Source organism: Podarcis raffonei, chromosome 2 (assembly GCF_027172205.1).
Source record: "Podarcis raffonei isolate rPodRaf1 chromosome 2, rPodRaf1.pri, whole genome shotgun sequence".
Classification (NCBI taxonomy): Eukaryota; Metazoa; Chordata; class Lepidosauria; order Squamata; family Lacertidae; genus Podarcis; species Podarcis raffonei.
Genome location: NC_070603.1, coordinates 12,962,231 through 12,980,152, shown reverse-complemented (window position 1 = coordinate 12,980,152; position 17,922 = coordinate 12,962,231). Strand labels below are relative to the sequence as shown.

At 44.2% G+C, this 17,922-nt stretch overlaps 1 protein-coding gene across 3 annotated transcripts in view; it reads left to right on the top strand.

Annotated features, from left to right (window-relative positions):
- SP1 (Sp1 transcription factor) overlaps positions 1-17,609 on the top strand; it is a 29,030-nt gene extending 11,421 nt beyond the window's left edge. For all 3 annotated transcript variants that reach the window (XM_053374351.1, XM_053374360.1, XM_053374339.1), the window contains exons 4-6: positions 6,601-6,769; positions 8,220-8,419; positions 10,264-17,609. In XM_053374351.1, the coding sequence (XP_053230326.1) occupies positions 6,601-6,769; positions 8,220-8,419; positions 10,264-10,577 (683 nt within the window). In that variant the 3' untranslated portion in view covers positions 10,578-17,609. The remainder of the gene's footprint in view (positions 1-6,600; positions 6,770-8,219; positions 8,420-10,263) is intronic.
- Positions 17,610-17,922: the final 313 nt, after the last annotated feature.

The following is a 17,922-nucleotide window of genomic DNA, read 5'->3' as shown; positions in this document are numbered from 1 at the left end:
CCTCTTCTGATACCTTCTCACATCTCTGCCTCCCAAAGGCTTGCACAGCTGTTTATTGCAGCAGCCCTGGCTATAAGCTCCACAGACGAATGGTGTCTCTGGGAGGCACCTTTCTTTGGGGTGGGGGTGCAGTTCAGAGACCAGGGGCAGCAGCAGCAGCTGCCCGGAGGACTCCCAAGGAGAAGGGAGAGGAGGCTGAGGGAACACTCCACAAGGGAGGGTGTTTGAAAAAGGGTGAGAGGCTGTCAGCTGTACAGGCAAGGGGCGACATAACTGGGCTCCTTAGCCTCATAGGGGTGCCACAGAAAGAATGCAGTTGGTAAAGGGAGCTGTGGACTCAAAAAGGTTGAATACCTCTGGGTCAGAGCATAGTGCTGATAACACCAAGGTCGCAGATTTGATCCCCATATGAAACAGCTGCATATCGGGTTGGACTGGATGATCCTCAAGGTCAATTCCAACGCTGTGATTCTATGCTTTCTGTCAGGGATGTGCTTTGGGTAAGTTCATCAATGGGAAGCCACATGTTTTTCTTGGATTGGAGTGCAGGAGAGAGACTCATGAGCTTTGCATTGACACAGAATTGCCCCCACCTACTCTTCTGATAGGGATGCGGGTGGTGCCCAGGGCTTGCCGATCAGAAGGTTGGTGGTTCGAATCCCCGCAACGGGCTGAGCTCCCATTGCTTGGTCCCTGCTCCTGCCAACCTAGCAGTTTGAAGGCACGTCAAAGTGCAAGTAGATAAATAGGTACCACTCCGGCGGGAAGGTAAACGGCATTCCGTGTGCTGCTCTGGTTCGCCAGAAGCAGCTTAGCTATGCTGACCACATGACCCGGAAGCTGTACGCCAGCTCCCTCGGCCAATAAAGCGAGATGAGTGCCACAACCCCAGAGTCGTCCGCGACTAGACCTAATGGTCGGTTCCCTTTACCTTTACCTTTACCTTACTCTCCTGATGTCTTGGATGGCAGTTGGTGGGGGGGAGTTCGTATATAGCACAGCAAGCACTGAATTCGTGCTGTCTTGCTCATGGCAAACTTTCCAAAACAGCTGGCCGTGATCACCACATTAAACAAAAAGTTAAAGGAATCCTGGTAACACATGGTAAAAACAATAACAACCTGACACATTTTAATCCTTCTTCTTGTATTCTTCCTTAACTCATACTTGAAGTATGGGGCAATACTGGCTTCTTTTGTTGTTGTATCACTCCAGTCTGCTTTGTGTACATGTGTGCTGGCACCAACCCTAAAATAAAGCAGTTGAGCAAAAGTCACTTTATTTGGAGGAGAGGTTCTCAGAACATTTGAGGTTCTCTAGTCATTTGACACAGCGTTGACAGGTTTTTGGCTTTTAGTCCCAAGTTACCAAATTTTTCTTATTGATGACTCTGCAAACTTTTAAGCTTCGAGTCTAGCACTTCATTCAGAATGAAGAAAGTGTTAATTTTGTGTGTGCATGCAATAAAGTAGAGAGATCTGTGTTTAGCAACTTTGTGAACTTTGACCAGAGGATTCTTGGGCAAGAACTGCCCTCTGCAGCATGCCCACATTTTCAACTTTCAGTTCTCTGCTCAGTGGATGATAAGCAGGAAAGACACCATGAGAGAGGGAGGATAGCTGAATTAGGCTTCTTGGTTTTGAGGATTAGCTGGTTTCAGCTTGCCTAACAAGAGAAGTGGCCTCAGTGACTGGGGAAGTTGCTTGTTCCTGACCTCCCCAAGCTAGCAGCTGTAGCCTTTGAAAGCCTTGAGTTGCAGCCCTCCCTGCACCGTGGCCAACTCTAGAGATGCCCTTGTTGGATTTAACCGTAGCCCCACCTCACCCTAAGAGGTTAGAGTTCAGACTTCCCTAGGGCATCCTGCTTCTCTTCCAGCTCCAGTTGCATTGAATCTGATTTCTATCCAATTAGCCATTTGCTACTACTTTGGTCTAGCTAGCCAAAAACTATCCATGACGTTGCTGGAAGGGTTGGCCTGTAATTGATAGCCATGTGGGCACTTCCTAGCTTCTTTATTCTTTAAATGTTTCTGGGTGGCAAACTGTGGTATCCACTCATTTTGTCTCGATGGTGCAGGTAATTCAAGGTTGATGGGTGTAGAAAATCTGCTGCTATCAGAGTATTCTGGCTGTCACAGAATTCTACAGAGGGTTTTGAAAAGTCTGTGAATGGACTTGGTAGCTTCTCTCATTCTCATTGATTATAAACTATGGAGTTTTTCCCGTAGAGCTGTCACCTGGAAAAAAAATTAACTGATCTGTCATCTACCTCTTACAAGTCAGACTTCAATATAGGTTCCTTTTGAGATATTAAAAAGGAAGGGAACTGGGAACTTTATAAGCAAAGAGTGTTGGGGTGTAGGACATAATATTGTCTCCATTCTATTTAATGATGATGCAATGTAATGGAAATAGCCTTAAGAAATAAAAATGTGTGTGCCCTTAACTCTCAGCCTCACTTTGTCTAGTATTGCCCCTGCAGATGAATCAGCCAAAGCTTTGATTAATCTGCGGTTTAAAGCTTGCTTTCATAATATTTTTTCTTCAGCCATCATCTCTGCTACTTGCAATGAATTGGACCTGGATTGTGAGCCGATATAGGGAACCTTAAGGAAGTGAGGTTTATTAATGTGCAGATATACACAGGCATTCCAAGTGAAAAGCAGAAGAGCAAATGCCTGATAAGAGAACACCTGTAACTTCTACTTTAGTGCTGTAAGGTAGTCGCGTAATTGGGACCTAAAATTTTCTATACCCCTCTTTGCGTATCTTATTTTGAGGCTTGGAAATTGAAACAGGAGTTGGGGCATGCCAGGGCTTGTGCAGAGACTGCACTTTATCCCTTGGCTGCTAGAGGGCATTGCCGGTTTTGACTTCATGATAAACTCTCAACAGAATACGAACTAACAGAAGAGACAACCCGGGGCAATTTGCCCAGAGATATGTGAGGATTTGTCAAGAAACAACTACCATCTGCACCAAAGGCATGGACTGAGAACATTAGGTGCAAGAGCAGGTGACAGGCATGGCCCTCCACAATTCTGTATGTGGCATTTAGGATTCTCTCCAATCCATATCTGCTATCAGCCCTCCTTAAGTACTTTGTTTGCCTGGATGGAGAGGTGTGTAGAAACATCTGTGGCTGGAATGCAGCCTTTATTCTGGCCCAGACCGCCCACCACTGGCATGCACTCCCCCCAAGTTACCCACAAGGAAATACAGCCCTCAAGTTGAAAAAGGTTCCTGTCTCTAATGTAAGGTAATGTGGGGACAACAGGCAAGGCAAATAAGCCTTAAAATGCACCTTGTTTATAAGTGTACAGCAACAGAAGCTGGAGGGCAGAATTTAGATTCCTAGAAGCCAGCGTCAGGTTCTCATATTCCATAGATTCCCACCCCCTCAAACTCTCCCCTGATGTTAGAAATAAGATACGCAATCTTGTGTAACTTCATAGTCCTAACTGCAAGCAAATTAAGTCAGGCATCTGGACACAAATCAGTTTTATTGAGAGCGAGAAAACCTTGCTTAGAATGGCTAGAACCCCAGCACAGATTTTGAAGATTGGTGTATGACAACGTCACTGTCTTCAGTAGGTCTCAAATCTCAGTGTAGTCCTCAAAAAAGGTTCAGTAACTAAAGTGAAGTAATCTTACTCAGAACCAGCTCCACTAGTTTTGTCAGATGTTTCTATGGCTACAAGAAACAGCAAATAAAAAAGAATGGGCACATTTTAACTCGTGTTGGATCCCAGTACCTAATATTGCAATTTGCTTGGCACATGAATCAAACTAGATTTGAAGCTCATTATTACTATTCACAAAGTAAACAGAATAAAGTTTTACACAGCAATAAGTATTTCTTTCATATGCTTGCCTCTTCTTAAAATAGTGTATTAATGTAAATCTTGTTCCTCATCATCAGTACTTCATTTATTTTAGTGCGTCATTTCCTCACATTTCTTCCATGTCTCTTTGCTTACAGTCCTGGTATTGTACCATTTTTAAATTTCCACCTGGAACCAGATTTTTCTTTAGTGTGGTGAGCTAATAAACAAAAACTTGAGAGTTGTAATTTGGTCCAGTTTACAATTCAGACATACTGGTTTAGCAGGTCTCATGTTTGCGCAACTATCCGGTGTTACCAATGTCAGAACTTCCTTGTACGGCATGTGACTACTCAGGGCAACACATAAGCTTGTTAATGGGGAGGTGAGAACATATTACTTAAACCAAAATGCAGTGAAGAGATAAAATAATTCCATTGGTGCAATAGGTCAGTGTCTCTGGCTACTAACCAGAAAGTTGGTGGTTCGAGCCCACCCAGGGATGGCTGTGCTTTGTGCAGGTGGTTGGACTAGATCACCCTCAGGGGATCCTTTCCAGCGCTACAATTCTGTGTTTCCAACACACCCTTGTATTCAGTAAATCCCCCCCTCAAAAAACAGCAACCCAGGCATAAACAAATATTCCTTGCTGGGTCAAATCAAAGATCTATGCAGGCCAGCATCCTGTTCCTCACAGTGGCCAACCAGATGCCTCTAGGAAGCTCAGATGCCCGGGCATGAGGGCAGCAGCCTTCTCTTTCTGTTGTTCCACAACAAAGGGTTGTCAGAGGTAGCTGTTGATAGCTGGCAGTGGAGATGAGTGTCGTAACGCCTAGTTCACAATCGTATAATGCACCAGTTGTTTGTGAGGGTGTTCATCCCTCCACCCCCTTTTCAGTGCAGAATAATATACTAGCCTTGGCCTGTGCTGTTACAAGATTATCAAGATAATTCATTTGAAATACTTTGAAAACTTCAAAGCACTATATAAAATGCTGAGTGTCTAACCTGGGACCAGAGTGTGTGCGCGTTTTACTAAATAACCCCTATGGCATAGTCGCCCCCCCCCCCCCCGCATTACCTGAGAATCGCACCCTCCTTAGACAACAGTGCATTTATGTCCCATACTCTTGAGTACTGCGATGGCATATGCATTGCTGGTTGATTGACAGCAATGGCTTTAAGGAGCGATTGTGTATCTTCTTTTAAATGGAAGCCGCGTTGCAGAGCTAACTGTGCAATTTGTATTGCAGACTCCTAACGGCTTTATGTATGCCTTGGTCCGATGGAAATGAGTGAGCTGGACCATACTACTGGCATATGCTAATTGCCTCTGAAAACAGATTGCTCAGCCTGCTGCGTTTTGCATCTGTTACGATTTGCGTGATATTCCTCTCCCCGCCTCACTCCCCCCCAATGCGTGGAAATAATCAAGCAGCGAAGCTTGTAGGAAAATAAACTATTTGGGAAGTGTAGCGGGGAGTTATGGAAGAAGCAATTAGATGACAGCATAAGAATGGCCCAATAAAATGGGAACTAAAATTGATAGGCTTGAAAGTGTCCCACTCATTCAGGGTTCCCCTCCCTTTACAAAATGTTTTATATCCTTTCCTGCATTTGAAAACTCATCAGTGTTGTGCTATAATTCCTATGGTTTTTGTAATTGGATATTGGCTTTTGAGAGAGAGGAGGAGAGAATATGGTGCATGGGCTGTTAACAGATGATTTTTCAACTTTATGTATGCTTTCTGCGATCATAGTAATTAGCCAGCTAGCAGGCTCCCAGGAAAAAAACAACCCTGATATCTTCCTTAGGAGAAGCACTACTTAAACTATTCTCTCTCCCAGCCTGCTGTATTTATTGCCTTTTCTCTCTCTATTATTGGGATGGTTCGCATCTGTTTTGCAGATTAGCTCCCCGGGTGCTACTACAATCATTTCCCGTTAAACGGATACTTTAAAAAATCTTTCTGTTAAGCCCAGCACTTTGTAAGTTCCCAAACAAAGAAACTTGAACAAAGCTGTAATGTGTAATACATAAGGTAAAAACTTTACACTTCAAAAGAATCTAGGCCCCAGTGCAACCTACTGTAGTGGTGGGGATTTAGTAGCTTCAGATAGTTTTCATATTCTTAGACAACAGTTACTGAGTAAGTACTTCTTTGTCCTCCAGGGTGGCTACAAGGAGTTAGGAAGTGTTCACTTGGTTTGGATCAGCAGCAGTTTGTGTCTTCTGAACCCAACAAGCTGCGGTTAATCTCAGCTGTGGTTTAAATGAAGGTAGCTAGCTTTCAACAAACCATAGTTAAGATGAACCACCGTTTCGAGCTTAATGATGAACTGCAGTTAGTCAAAACAGAGAAGCACTGTGCACACAGCAGGACTTTGCCTTCCTCCTTGCACAAGCACTCGGAATCTGCTCTGGAGGGACCTCCAAGCCCCTATAGCAGATTTTGAGAGTGCGTAGGGGGCTGCAGGGGAGAGGAGGGGAAAGAACCATTGGGCAACATGCAGATGGGAATTTTTTTGGAAGTTGCCTGTGGGAGATGCAAGAACTGTTCCTCGTTGGAAAATGTGAAAGCTCTCCTTTTGCTCACTACTCCAAAGAGCAATTTTCTCATTTCCTTTGGGGCAGGATGGGGAGAGAAACTACCCAGACAGCTAAACTGAAAAGCCAAATGCGGTGTTGGTTTTAACCGGATTGTCCTTTCTCTGTAGGTTGTGTGTACCATTGCCATTTTGATAGTGAAATACAAAGCAAAATTGTTTTCCCGCAGGTGATCATAACACCCACCTCAGCCTTCATGGCACCGGTGGCGACGGGCTGGCTGATGATGGGGCAACCGTTGAAGAAGGAGAGGCCAGCCCGGACGCTCAGCCGCAGCAAGGTCGAAGGATGCGCAGAGAAGCATGCACTTGCCCCTACTGCAAAGACAACGAAGGAAGGTAAGGTTGTGCAGGCATAGCATGTGCCATTAATGTGTTGTCCGCTGTGGTGCAAGTGAGGGATGGAGTTGGTTTGGAGTTCTTTTGTCACCTTTTGCATCCAGGACTTTCATAGCAGCAAGTATACATCCTCAAAGAATACTGGGAATTGTTTTGAGGAGGTGGAGAAATACATGCAGGAGGGTAGCCAGCCCTCCTTGTTCCCTATCAAAATTACAGTTCCTGGGTTCCATGTGGGTGGGGTGGGAGAGAATGATTTGCTCAACCAGTTTATTTTCTGTGACAAGAGTCTTAGCCACATTCACCCTGCTGCAAGATTTCAGTGCTTAGAGCTGCCTGGGTAGGATGTCTGTGGTTTCAGGCAAAGTTGTGCATCTTGTAGCTCCAAAGTTTTGCCAGGGTTATGTGACGGGGAGCTACAATCAGGCTTATGCTGCCTTTGCTTCTGATTGCAATACTAACTAAATAAAGCTTCTCCTGGTGCTCATGGGAAATGAGGTGTTCATTTTCTGGGTGCTAGAAACCGATGGGGAGCCTCTTATCCAGCATGATTCCTCCATTACCACGTGCATTTATTTTGCTGTCCCATTTATTTCCTACATTTCCCCGCCGAATTATGGATCTGGGCTTAAAATAAATAAATCACATTTCCAGAGCAGAATAATGTAGCATCTGCCTATACCAATCCAATGAATGAGCGTAATTAACTGTGCTACAGAAACTCAACTTCCTTGTTGTAGCAATTAAACATAAATTGCCTGTATTCAGGACATGAAACTTGCACAAGCAATTAGTGCAAAGTAAAGGTAGGGGGTGGGAACGAGGTAATTTATGGCCATTGTTTAAAATACTAGCCATAGATGAGCAGAGAGCACCTGCTTAGATATGTTTGTTCAGCATTTTGCCTTTCAGTCCACTAGAGGCCTCTCAAGGTGGCTTGCAGGTGAAATAACCATCACTTAAACCAGCAAAGAAAAATTTAAAGCACACGCATTTGAGATAGGGAATTGTCTCCTTGTAGTTACAGGAGCTATTGACTCTCTTCCTGATCTCTTAGAACAGGCTAGTCTATAAATCTGCTGGAGAGAATTGAAAAATAACTGTCCACTAATGTAAGAATCTGAATGTGAGGCTGATAGTCTCGTTGGCCTTATTATTTGTGTAGCTGTAGAGCATCTAATTTTAAAGGGAGATCCCTGTTATATTATTTTATTGATTTAAAGTGGGTTAGAAATACACAACACACACACACATTTTAGAGACGTGCAGGATGTAACATGATGCTGGTCTCAAGGTAAAGACTGAGAATTGGGAAGGGATTCAGAAGACGTAAGAGACTGAGAAAGCACATTAATATAACTGGGATTTATTCACTTAAACATGTCTAGTGAAAATACACTGAGTATTTGCAAAAATACTAAAAGGATTCTATGTATGGAACTATTTTTAGGGGCACTGGGGATCCAGGGAAAAAGAAGCAGCACATCTGCCACATCCCAGGCTGTGGGAAAGTATATGGGAAGACATCTCATCTGCGTGCCCACCTTCGGTGGCATACCGGAGAGCGGCCGTTTGTGTGTTCCTGGATGTTTTGTGGCAAGCGCTTCACACGTAGCGATGAACTGCAGCGACACAAGCGGACACATACAGGTAAGTGCAAGGATATGATGTGGTTTGAACAAGCAGCACCATCAGCTCAGGGCAAAGGAATGATTGGAACAAGTGCTGTAGGAATGTTGGAACCCTTCGTGAATGCAAGGCTGATCTCATCCAGCGGACCCCCAGAATTCCCTAGTGATGTGCTCCTTATAAACTCCGGATTCCAGCTGCTACAGAGTCCTTGCTAAAGGGCAGATAGTCATCCTCTCTGCTGTGGATTGAAGATCCTTCTTCAGGCAATGAATGAATTTATTATTTTGGTCACAGACCAGTTCCAGCTCACATACAAAATCAGGGCAGTCATGAAACACAACAGGGATACATTTAAATTTGCAGTTTGGTATAACAGGGACTCCACCCCCATCATTCTGCCCGGACGCTGAGGTCCAGCGCCGAGGGCCTTCTGGCGGTTCCCTCATTGCGAGAAGCAAAGCTACAGGGAACCAGGCAGAGGGCCTTCTCGGTAGTGGCGCACTCCCATCAGATGTCAAAGCGATAAACAACTACCTGACATTCAGAAGACATCAGGGAAGTTTTTAACGTGTGATACTTTACTGTATTTCTGGTTTTTATGGAAGCCGCCCAGAGTGGCTGGGGAGGCCCAGCCAGATGGGCGGGGTATAAATAATAAATTATTATTATTACAGATATAGCAGCAGTTAAAATATATAAATTAGATCTTACTAAAATATAGTGAGTCTTCAGGCTATGGTCTCACAAACACAGGAACAGTATCCAGCAAATGTGTCCTGCCAGCACAAGGATTACTGCTTGTGCAGTGGGGAATCCCCCCACTTTCCGACTCCCCCCCCATACACTGCACCCTCCCTAAATCTGCTGTGGAAGATTTGGGGGATCCCCTAGAACAGATTTGGGGAAAATTCTGTTGCACAAACAGAAATCATTGTGCTGACAGAACACATTTGTTGGATGTTGCCCAGGTTTAAGAAATGGGAAGATGTTATTTTTATAGCATCCGTACCCTTGCTCACTCCACATTTCAGCTGTGTCCCAATTAGAGCAGAAATATAACACATTAAGAACTACAGCTAGTGGAGTAACTGTATGCCAGAGCATTGCATTTTAAATGTTGCACTACGCACATTCATTTAGAAGCTTCTTTTTCAAATGCTGCTTTGCATATCGTTTGTAAAAACACAATTGCTTTCCAAAATTTGCTGAAGCTAAAATAAATGCTACTAAAAACGTGTTTCCTATAATGGTAGATGAAAGTTACTATAAATCAGCAAATAAACTTGAGCAATAATGGAAACGTAATTAGAAATAACTTATGAAAATATGTTGTTTTTTTAAAAAAAGACCACACCCAGCAACAGGCATATGCAGATGGCATAAGGCAGATATCACCAAGAAAGACAGTTAGAATGGATGCTGTTTCAGAGAAGGCCATGCCTTGTGTGCTAGCTCATCTCACTTTGCACATGGGTGTTCCCCAAAGTGAAGCCCTCTCTGCAGATCTTAAGGAGGTTTGCTGGGATAAGGCTTCTCTTGAGACAACACTGGGTCTTAGTTATTTAGAGTTATAAAAGTAATAACCAGCACTTGACTTGGGCACAGAAGGAAATGGGAAAGAATTTCATCTGCTAAAATAGGTGCTGTGTGCAGTGTATAGCTAGGCATTGTCAACACACAAGCACTTGCATCCCACACTAGTTGAAGCTTTAGAGCCATCTTCAAAGGCCACTTTGTGAGTGTCTTACAGTAATCCAGAAAAGGACACAAGAGCATGGATGGTGGCAGGGACCAGATTCCAGCTGGTTTGGAGCACCACTTGCAGTGGTCTATGCAGTCTCATCCTCATTTCCTTTCTGCAGGGGAGAAGAAGTTTGCCTGCCCAGAGTGCCCCAAGCGCTTCATGAGGAGCGACCACCTCTCCAAGCACATCAAGACCCACCAAAACAAGAAGGGGCCCAACAACGTGGCCATGGACGTCTCTGCCGTCTCCATGGACACCGGTGCTTCAGCAGAGGGCACCAGTGGGGCAACACCCTCGACCCTAATTGCGACCAACATGGTGGCCATGGAGGCAATCTGCTCCGAAAGCATTGCGCGCCTTGCCAGCAGCGGCATCAACGTCATGCAAGTGGCAGATCTCCAGTCAATCAACATCAGCGGCAATGGATTTTGAGGCACCGCGGACTGCGTGGTGGAGGTGTTGTGCAAACGTGGGATACTCAAGGTAGCAATGGGTCCAAGGGATGAGATCTTTCATTACACAAAAGGTGAAAGATTAGGGACTCAGCTGCACCACCCAGCCTCCAACCCCCATTGTGGTCTCCCAGGAATTCTGCTTGCAAAATAAGGCCTGCTTGCTGTCCAGGTCAGCCCTCAGATGCCTGATGTGATTACCTGGGGAAATGATGGAGATGGTCCTGAGCTGTTTGACTCGTTTTGTTTTGCTCTCCCCTCACCCCCATAAAAGTCCACCCCCTTGTTAGGTACCCCAGATGCCATCATGCCTTGGTTCTAAATGTATATGATCATTGAAATACTTTTTAGCAGAAAAAAAATCTATATTATTATTATTATTATTATTGTAATTATATAAAGCTATAAAATATGTTCATTTTGATGAGAGGTTAAAATTGCTGTGACCAAAGTCTTTGGTCGTTGTTCAGATGCCTTAACTTGGAACTCCTTGAGCTGTTAGGTGGTGCTCAAGCCTATGTTCAGATGCTATATTGCATTTTACATTGTAAGTATAAAAACATAAATTTAGCTTTTTGTATGCTTGGCTTTTAGGTTTGTCTTTCTTCTCTCCAACCCCCATTTTAAAAAAAACACAATAATTTGGGTACTTTTTTGTTTGTTTATTTGTTTAACTTTATTTCCTTGGGGTTTTTTTGTTTGGTTTTAATTCTTATTTTTTCTCCTTTTGGAGAGAAGTGCATCTGTGCACATCAGCAATTCCCCCTCCCCACACGCCGCCATGTGGTAGGGTCCATGACCTGAAACATGTTCTATTCTGATTTTGTTGCGGGAGTTAAGCAATTAAGATGTATTCTGCTGCTGCAGTCACTTCTAGGCCTGTACCTTTGGCACAAGCCCTATTCACTTTCTGATTTGAATCAGTCAAAATCTTATATAATAAAACCTGCAATGGAACTGAGGCCCAAGTAACCTGGTAACGCATGCAGATGATGTGCCAAGCATGTTACATATATGGTGGTGTGTGTTTTGAAAGGATGAGCTCTTTACTCAGCCAAGGAAGTGTGTACTGTGGGACAAGATAGATCTAGAGCTTTGTATCCCGTTATGTTTTTGTCGGTTTGGTAGGTGAATGCTATACTAAATAGGAAAGGAAGATGGGTATCTTGGATTTGTGTTTATTTTTTAAAACCTCAAGCAAATGCATTGCACTTCTCCAGTTCTATTTAAACTGCCTCTGGTAGCATTCAGCTCCCTTGCAATATTGTGCATTCCCATGTGGGTGCAGTATGAATAGGAAATGCAGCAGCTGGGACTGGGTGTTGTTGGCTCTCAGCAAGCTGCAGAAGATGTGTGAGGGCCAAAATAAATGAAGAAGGAAGAGGGTGCCTTTTGAGGAGCAGCAGGGCCTTTTGATCTTCTGTACTTAGCAGTATTTGGACATTTCCCCAGAGCCCTGGGCTTCAGTGTGAACCAGCCTGACATTCTATGCAGCACCACAGTTGGCCATACTCCGCCAGTGCCTTACCCTTTCTTTTTCCTCTTCGTCTTACCCAGCTGTTAATTAAAAGTGTCTCTTCTCCCCTTGGGCTATTGAAGCAAACTGCTTTCGCTTCAAGTAGTGAAGGGAAAATAGCAAATACTGAATTTCAGGAAGGTGACAGCTTTTACAGGCATCCTGTCTCTTTTTAACATCCTTCAGCAGGAGAATGATGCTTCCTGCAGTGCCTAGGCCACTCTTCTTTGCCATAGAGTGCTCACTGGGGTCCGTGACTTGGTAGCCAGCCATTATGTTTGGCTGCCACTTCCACAGCCCCAAGTCCTGCCTAAACTGTTCTTTTCAAGAGCAGTGGCCAAGTCACATCATTTCTACCTGCTTTTCCACTCTCCGGCACCCCCAACTGCCTTCCTTTCTCTGCCTTGTTCTACCTCTGTCTTCCAGCTTCATTTCACTTTGCCACCTCCCCCTGCACACCAATAGCACCAGAAAATACACACTATGCTCTAAATTACCAGCCAGTTTCTCTTCTGTCCCTATTCCAGCCATCAGATCTTGATGCTAGCATGCCGTGTTTTAGCAAGACTGGCATAGAGCTGTGTTTCTGTTGGGCAGAGGTGGAGGAAATGACTCTGCCATCTCACTTCCTCAGGAGTTTGCCAGAATCAAGCTTGTAGTTGCTGCTGCTGACCGGGTGGCTGTGTCTGCAAGGCCCCTGGTGCACAGAGTCATGCTTTAATGATATGCAGTTTCAGAACATAAGGACATCTCCTGCATGGCCTGCAGTATTTGTTGAGCTGAGGGAGAATGGGAACCCGTCTTTAGATCAAAGGTATAAGACAGGAAACTGTCCATATTAGGGGGAAAAGGAACTGGTATGAGATTATGTTATGAGTTCTGCAGCACAGATGAATTATCCAGTTTTTTTGGCCTGTGAGCTTAGCTCTTCGGTTTAGCTTTCTTTTCATTGAGACAAAAGTATTAAGGACTCCCCTCTCTTGCTTATGGTTCTGTGAAGCTTGGTGCGCACCCCCTTTTATCATTTTGCTCTTAGTTCAGTCACTATATCTTGTCATGCAGATATTGGGTTGCAAAGAGCAGGGCTGTACCATACGAAACAGTTCATGCCAGAATTTGTGTGCGTGTTTTGAGCATTGTTAAATAGGAACTTCCTGTGCCAGCATAGAAAACGAGGCATCGGCATGCAAGTACCTTGGCTTCTTCCTCCATACCAGTGAAAAACCTTTGATTAGATTTTCACTTCAGTGTGTATGCACCAAATCCTCAGAGATGCACATCAAAATAAATTGATGAGCCTCTGCTAGAAACATCCTTCTGTCAAGTTTTATAAGATTCGGAATTGCACCTGTAAAACTTGCGCCCCAGTGTGAAAGCAAGTATGATTATCACTTTGTACACGCTATGCATTCACTCACTTGTAGAAAGACCAGTGAAATTGTAAGTAGTAAATGTTATGGCTTAAAGGGGTTTTATTTCAGCATGAGTGAATGAAAACTGTCTCTTGAAAACGTTCTAGTATCTCTGCTGGATTTGATCTGGCAAACAGATTGATCTTGCTGCAAGATCAGCTTATATGGCACCTTTTCCAAACTAGTGTTGCTTCAAAAGCAAGACGTTTTTCTGTGCCAAAAGGACTTTATGGGTACAGTCAGGTCAGAGATAGATTGTCCCAAGGAAGTAAGGATTTTAAAAGTATGAGTGGCTGTTTATTCTGAGCAAGTCTCCTTTTACAGTGATGGATCTTAAGCGTTCCATGAAAGTCAGGTTAACCATGTTGTTACTGAAATGACTGAACACAGGCTTTGGGAAGGTGGAGACAGGATATGTCCTAGGTAAGTAAAATACCACATGATAAGCAATAATACAGAAACCTCTGGTCCTTAATTTTAGTTTTTCTCTGGGTCTGCCATTGTAGTCCCAGTGCTTCAAATTTATATTGACAGAGATGGTAAGGATCTCTTTTTAATACGCTGTACATTGAATGCTTCCCCTTTTGCCAGAGAGCCATGTTGTGTCTTCTAGAATGCCCAGAAGGTGTTGATTTCCAATCAGTTGTCTTCAGCACCCATTTTCAAGCTGCTTTTCCTTAAGGAATTAATAGAACTTCAGATGTTCACTGTTTAGAAAACAGTGAGCATCGCTGTGGTCTGTCCCAGTCATCCTTGTGGACTGCATTATAGGTCTGAAGCCTTGTCAATCTGCACAAAAAGTATTTGCCTATTCATCTTCTTGTACAGATTTTCTGCAGCTAAGGAAACTTGTTTAATTTTAAAATCCATAGGACATTTTCTTCTTTATTCTTAGTGTGGTTTGTTCAATCTCAGGCTCAGTGTGGCATAGGAGAAGAATCCATTGGTAGCCAGTAGCTAGAATTTTGTCATGTTGTCAATTATATCAGGAGTGTTGAGTAGCAAATTGCCCATCCCAAAGGATATATTGGTCTTAATTGCTGAATCTTCGCAGTGTTTTTTTCTTTTTAAAGAGCAATATTGTCCAGCTTATACCACAGGGGTCACAAAGTAGAAACCAGGTGTTTTCAGCCCATGATAGAAGTATAGGAAAACTGTGAAACTTGAACACTAAGGGTTGTTTTGTTCAATGCTAGTCCTGCTCAAAGTATACTCATTTAAATGCATAGACCTAAGTTAGTCATGTTTATGAATTTCAGTGGCTCTGCTCTGAGTATGATTGGCATTGGCTATAACCCTAAGGAAGGGAAGTAGCTCTTGCTATAAATCCCTCTACTTTTTTGAAAGTATTTGCATTTTTTTAAAAAAAACACCCAACATTCTTAATGATCTTTCAAAACTAGATGTATTGGAAGGGTCATGTTTTGGAAATAGCAGAAATTCTAGATCCCTTGGTAGAATGCAGTATTAATTTTCTCCCAATGTTTTACAAACGGTGCCTTAACTTGATATGCCCCAGGGGCAGCAGTTGTTGCACCTGCTTGCAGAATGCCACTGGTTCTCTCTCTTCATCTGTTTGCAAGAACTGAAGTCCAAAACAAGCCGAGGTGTTCTAGGCATCTTCCAAAGTGGCTTTATCTGCGGCAGTATTCCAAATATTTAGCAGAACCTCCAGGGTTGCTCTCTTACCAGACTTATGTTGCTTTTCCCAAGTAATACCCTTTATCCATCCCCATTCGCTAGAAAACGCCCACCACTCAGGTAGTATCCCACCTACCTGTCCTCTCAATATAGCAAGTTATCTGAAATGTGCTACCGTGCTCCATCTTTAAGCAAAGCAGCAGCAAAAGTGTAAGGAAAAAGACATACTATGAGTGCCTTTTGTGGGGAGTTCTAAAATGACGCTTGCTTTTTAAAAGTTTTTAGTTTTCTCATGGAAGTGGCCGTTAAGTTGAGACAGCCTGGTAAAGGACAGAGTGGCACTATTTTAGTAGCAGCGTGCTGTGGTTGCACCGTGCCAGTGGTGCCCAGGAGACATGGACTTCCACCTGTGTCCTCCGCATCTCCTGCTTCTCCTGTTGCCAAGCTGGAGTTGATGTTACTTACCTAGCATCTACTCCAGGGGTCGGCAATCTAAGGCCCATGGGCCCCAAGCGGCCCATGGGGGTCGTTTAACCGGCCCATGGACCCCCGCCGCGCACCCGCTCGGCTCCCTTGTGCCACGCTAAACCGGCGCAGAGCAGAGCGGAGACTGCCTTCCATGACGCTGGCCGGCTTCCCGTTGGCTGCAGGAAGCTCCTGCAGCCAATGGAAAGCTGCACACGCCTCCTCCGCACCAGAAGGAGCGCTGGAAATAGCATTTGCGCACACCCGCACTCAGGCCCACCATGGCATCTGCGGGACCGTGAACCAGCCCAAGCCACAAAAACTTTGCCAACCCCTGGTTTACTCCCTGTCCCCCACACAGGTCAGGGCTCTGTTTCTGGAAGTCTTCATTCCTAGCCATGCCTGCTCACACCGCCTGCTTCTGAGGCACAACAGGGTGGGGTGGGGAGAGACCAGAAGCATCTTAAACTTCCTGTGAGGTTTCAAAAAGGGATTCGTCTGCACCAGTGTTCTTCAACCTTGGGGTCCCCAGTACGATAGTGGACTGTAACTCCCCACCATCCCCAGACAAGCGTAGCCCAACGCTCAGGGATGATGGAAGTTGCAGTCCCCACATCATCTAGGGACCTCAAGGCTGGAGAACACCAGTCCAAAGGGGCACATGTGTCTGCTTCATGGCTAGTGCAGGATTATGACCTATGCCAGAATGGCACCCTGACTCTTGCCTGTCTCCCGGTTGTGAGGGTCTCTCATGACTTGTCACTGCTTGAGCCCATACACACACTGCCTGCTGTCATACTTGAGATAGAAGCATCCTTTGCTGTACGCACACTGAAAACAAAAGACTCGAAACAAGTCACAAGTGGTTGGGTTTTTTTCCTGGGCTACCTCTTCAGGCTGCCAATGGGGTTGGGTTGTGTGTGTTGGAAAATTGCCTTATTGATTGCTCCCCCAATTGAGGGCGGAGGAAGATCCCTGTCTTTAGGAAATTAGCATGTCCAGGAGAGGAATCCACACCTGACATGCTGGGGTTTGGGGGCATTTGTGGCTTTTTGTTTGTTACTTTAAATAAATTTTAGGTTCGGGTGGCTTTATTTGTGGAGAATCATTCAGAGATGCAACTGCAAAGTGGATCTAGGAAAAGCTTTACTATTTGATTCCTCTGATTTGTGTAAAGTGGCCCAAAATCCGAAACGTGCAAAGCGAAAGGAGAGGGGGGACGACTGTATATTATTATTATTTTATATTTTCTTAAAATAACTTACAATGTTCTTTCTGAAATCAGACGTGCCTTTTCCTTTATATACAAGGGTTCTATATAGCCAAGCCAGTGCCATCAGCCTTCAGTGGCTTTTCTGTCGCATTCTGTGCCTTCAAACAGCTTTGTCTAGCTTTAATCTTGTCACAGTCCAGTCTAAATGGGCAGCTGGAGTTCATCAGTTAACTTATTCCCCCACCCACTGACCCACCCCTGTCCAAAGGTAAAAGGATGAGAGGGCTGACTTTTTGCATGCTCTGCAATGGAAAGGGGCGGTTGTGGAGGGGAATGAGAGTATCTGCCCAGTTGCCATTCCCAGGTTCCGCTAACGTTTCATAAACGTTTTTCATTATGTTCAGTGGCTTATAATCCTCTTCCGCAGTAACCTGGCTGCCTCTGTCACCTCTCCCAGGAAGGGGGAAGGTGGGTAGCGATCAAAGTCGTCTCTGGTGCTTAACAGCACAGTTCTGCAGACACTTAAAGCCAACCTGTAACACTGGCAATAAAATAATTCTTGTCTAGCTGTGTAAAAGATTGTTTTATCTTGTAATAATGTATGTGCTTCTTTTTTTAAAAAAAAAAATCCAATTCCCGATGTAATGATGTCTGAAACACTTTTTAAAAGTGCTATTTTTGTACAAAGATTAAAGTAGTTTGGCTCCTTTGTATACTGATTACAATTTTTTTTTAATGAAAGGAATAAAACAAGTATTTACAGAGTTTGTTTTTAATCTGCCTAGCCACACGAGCAGTATATATTGCACACACAAACATAAACATGTGCCTTCCTTTAATATTTTATGGTATGCGTGCTTAGCCCCCCCAAACTTTCCGCCTTGAATAGCTCTGGTTTCTAACCTTTTTCTCAGGCTTCTTTAGTCCTGTTTTTCCAGTCCTCACATGTTAGGTCAGGATTCATGTTGACAGCAGGACTCTCTATCCTTTTAGCTCCATCCTTGCCCTTTGATGTTCCTCCTGCAAGACCCATGTAGTGTTAAAAGGACTAGTAAAATCCAGGGGGAGAGTGGGCGGA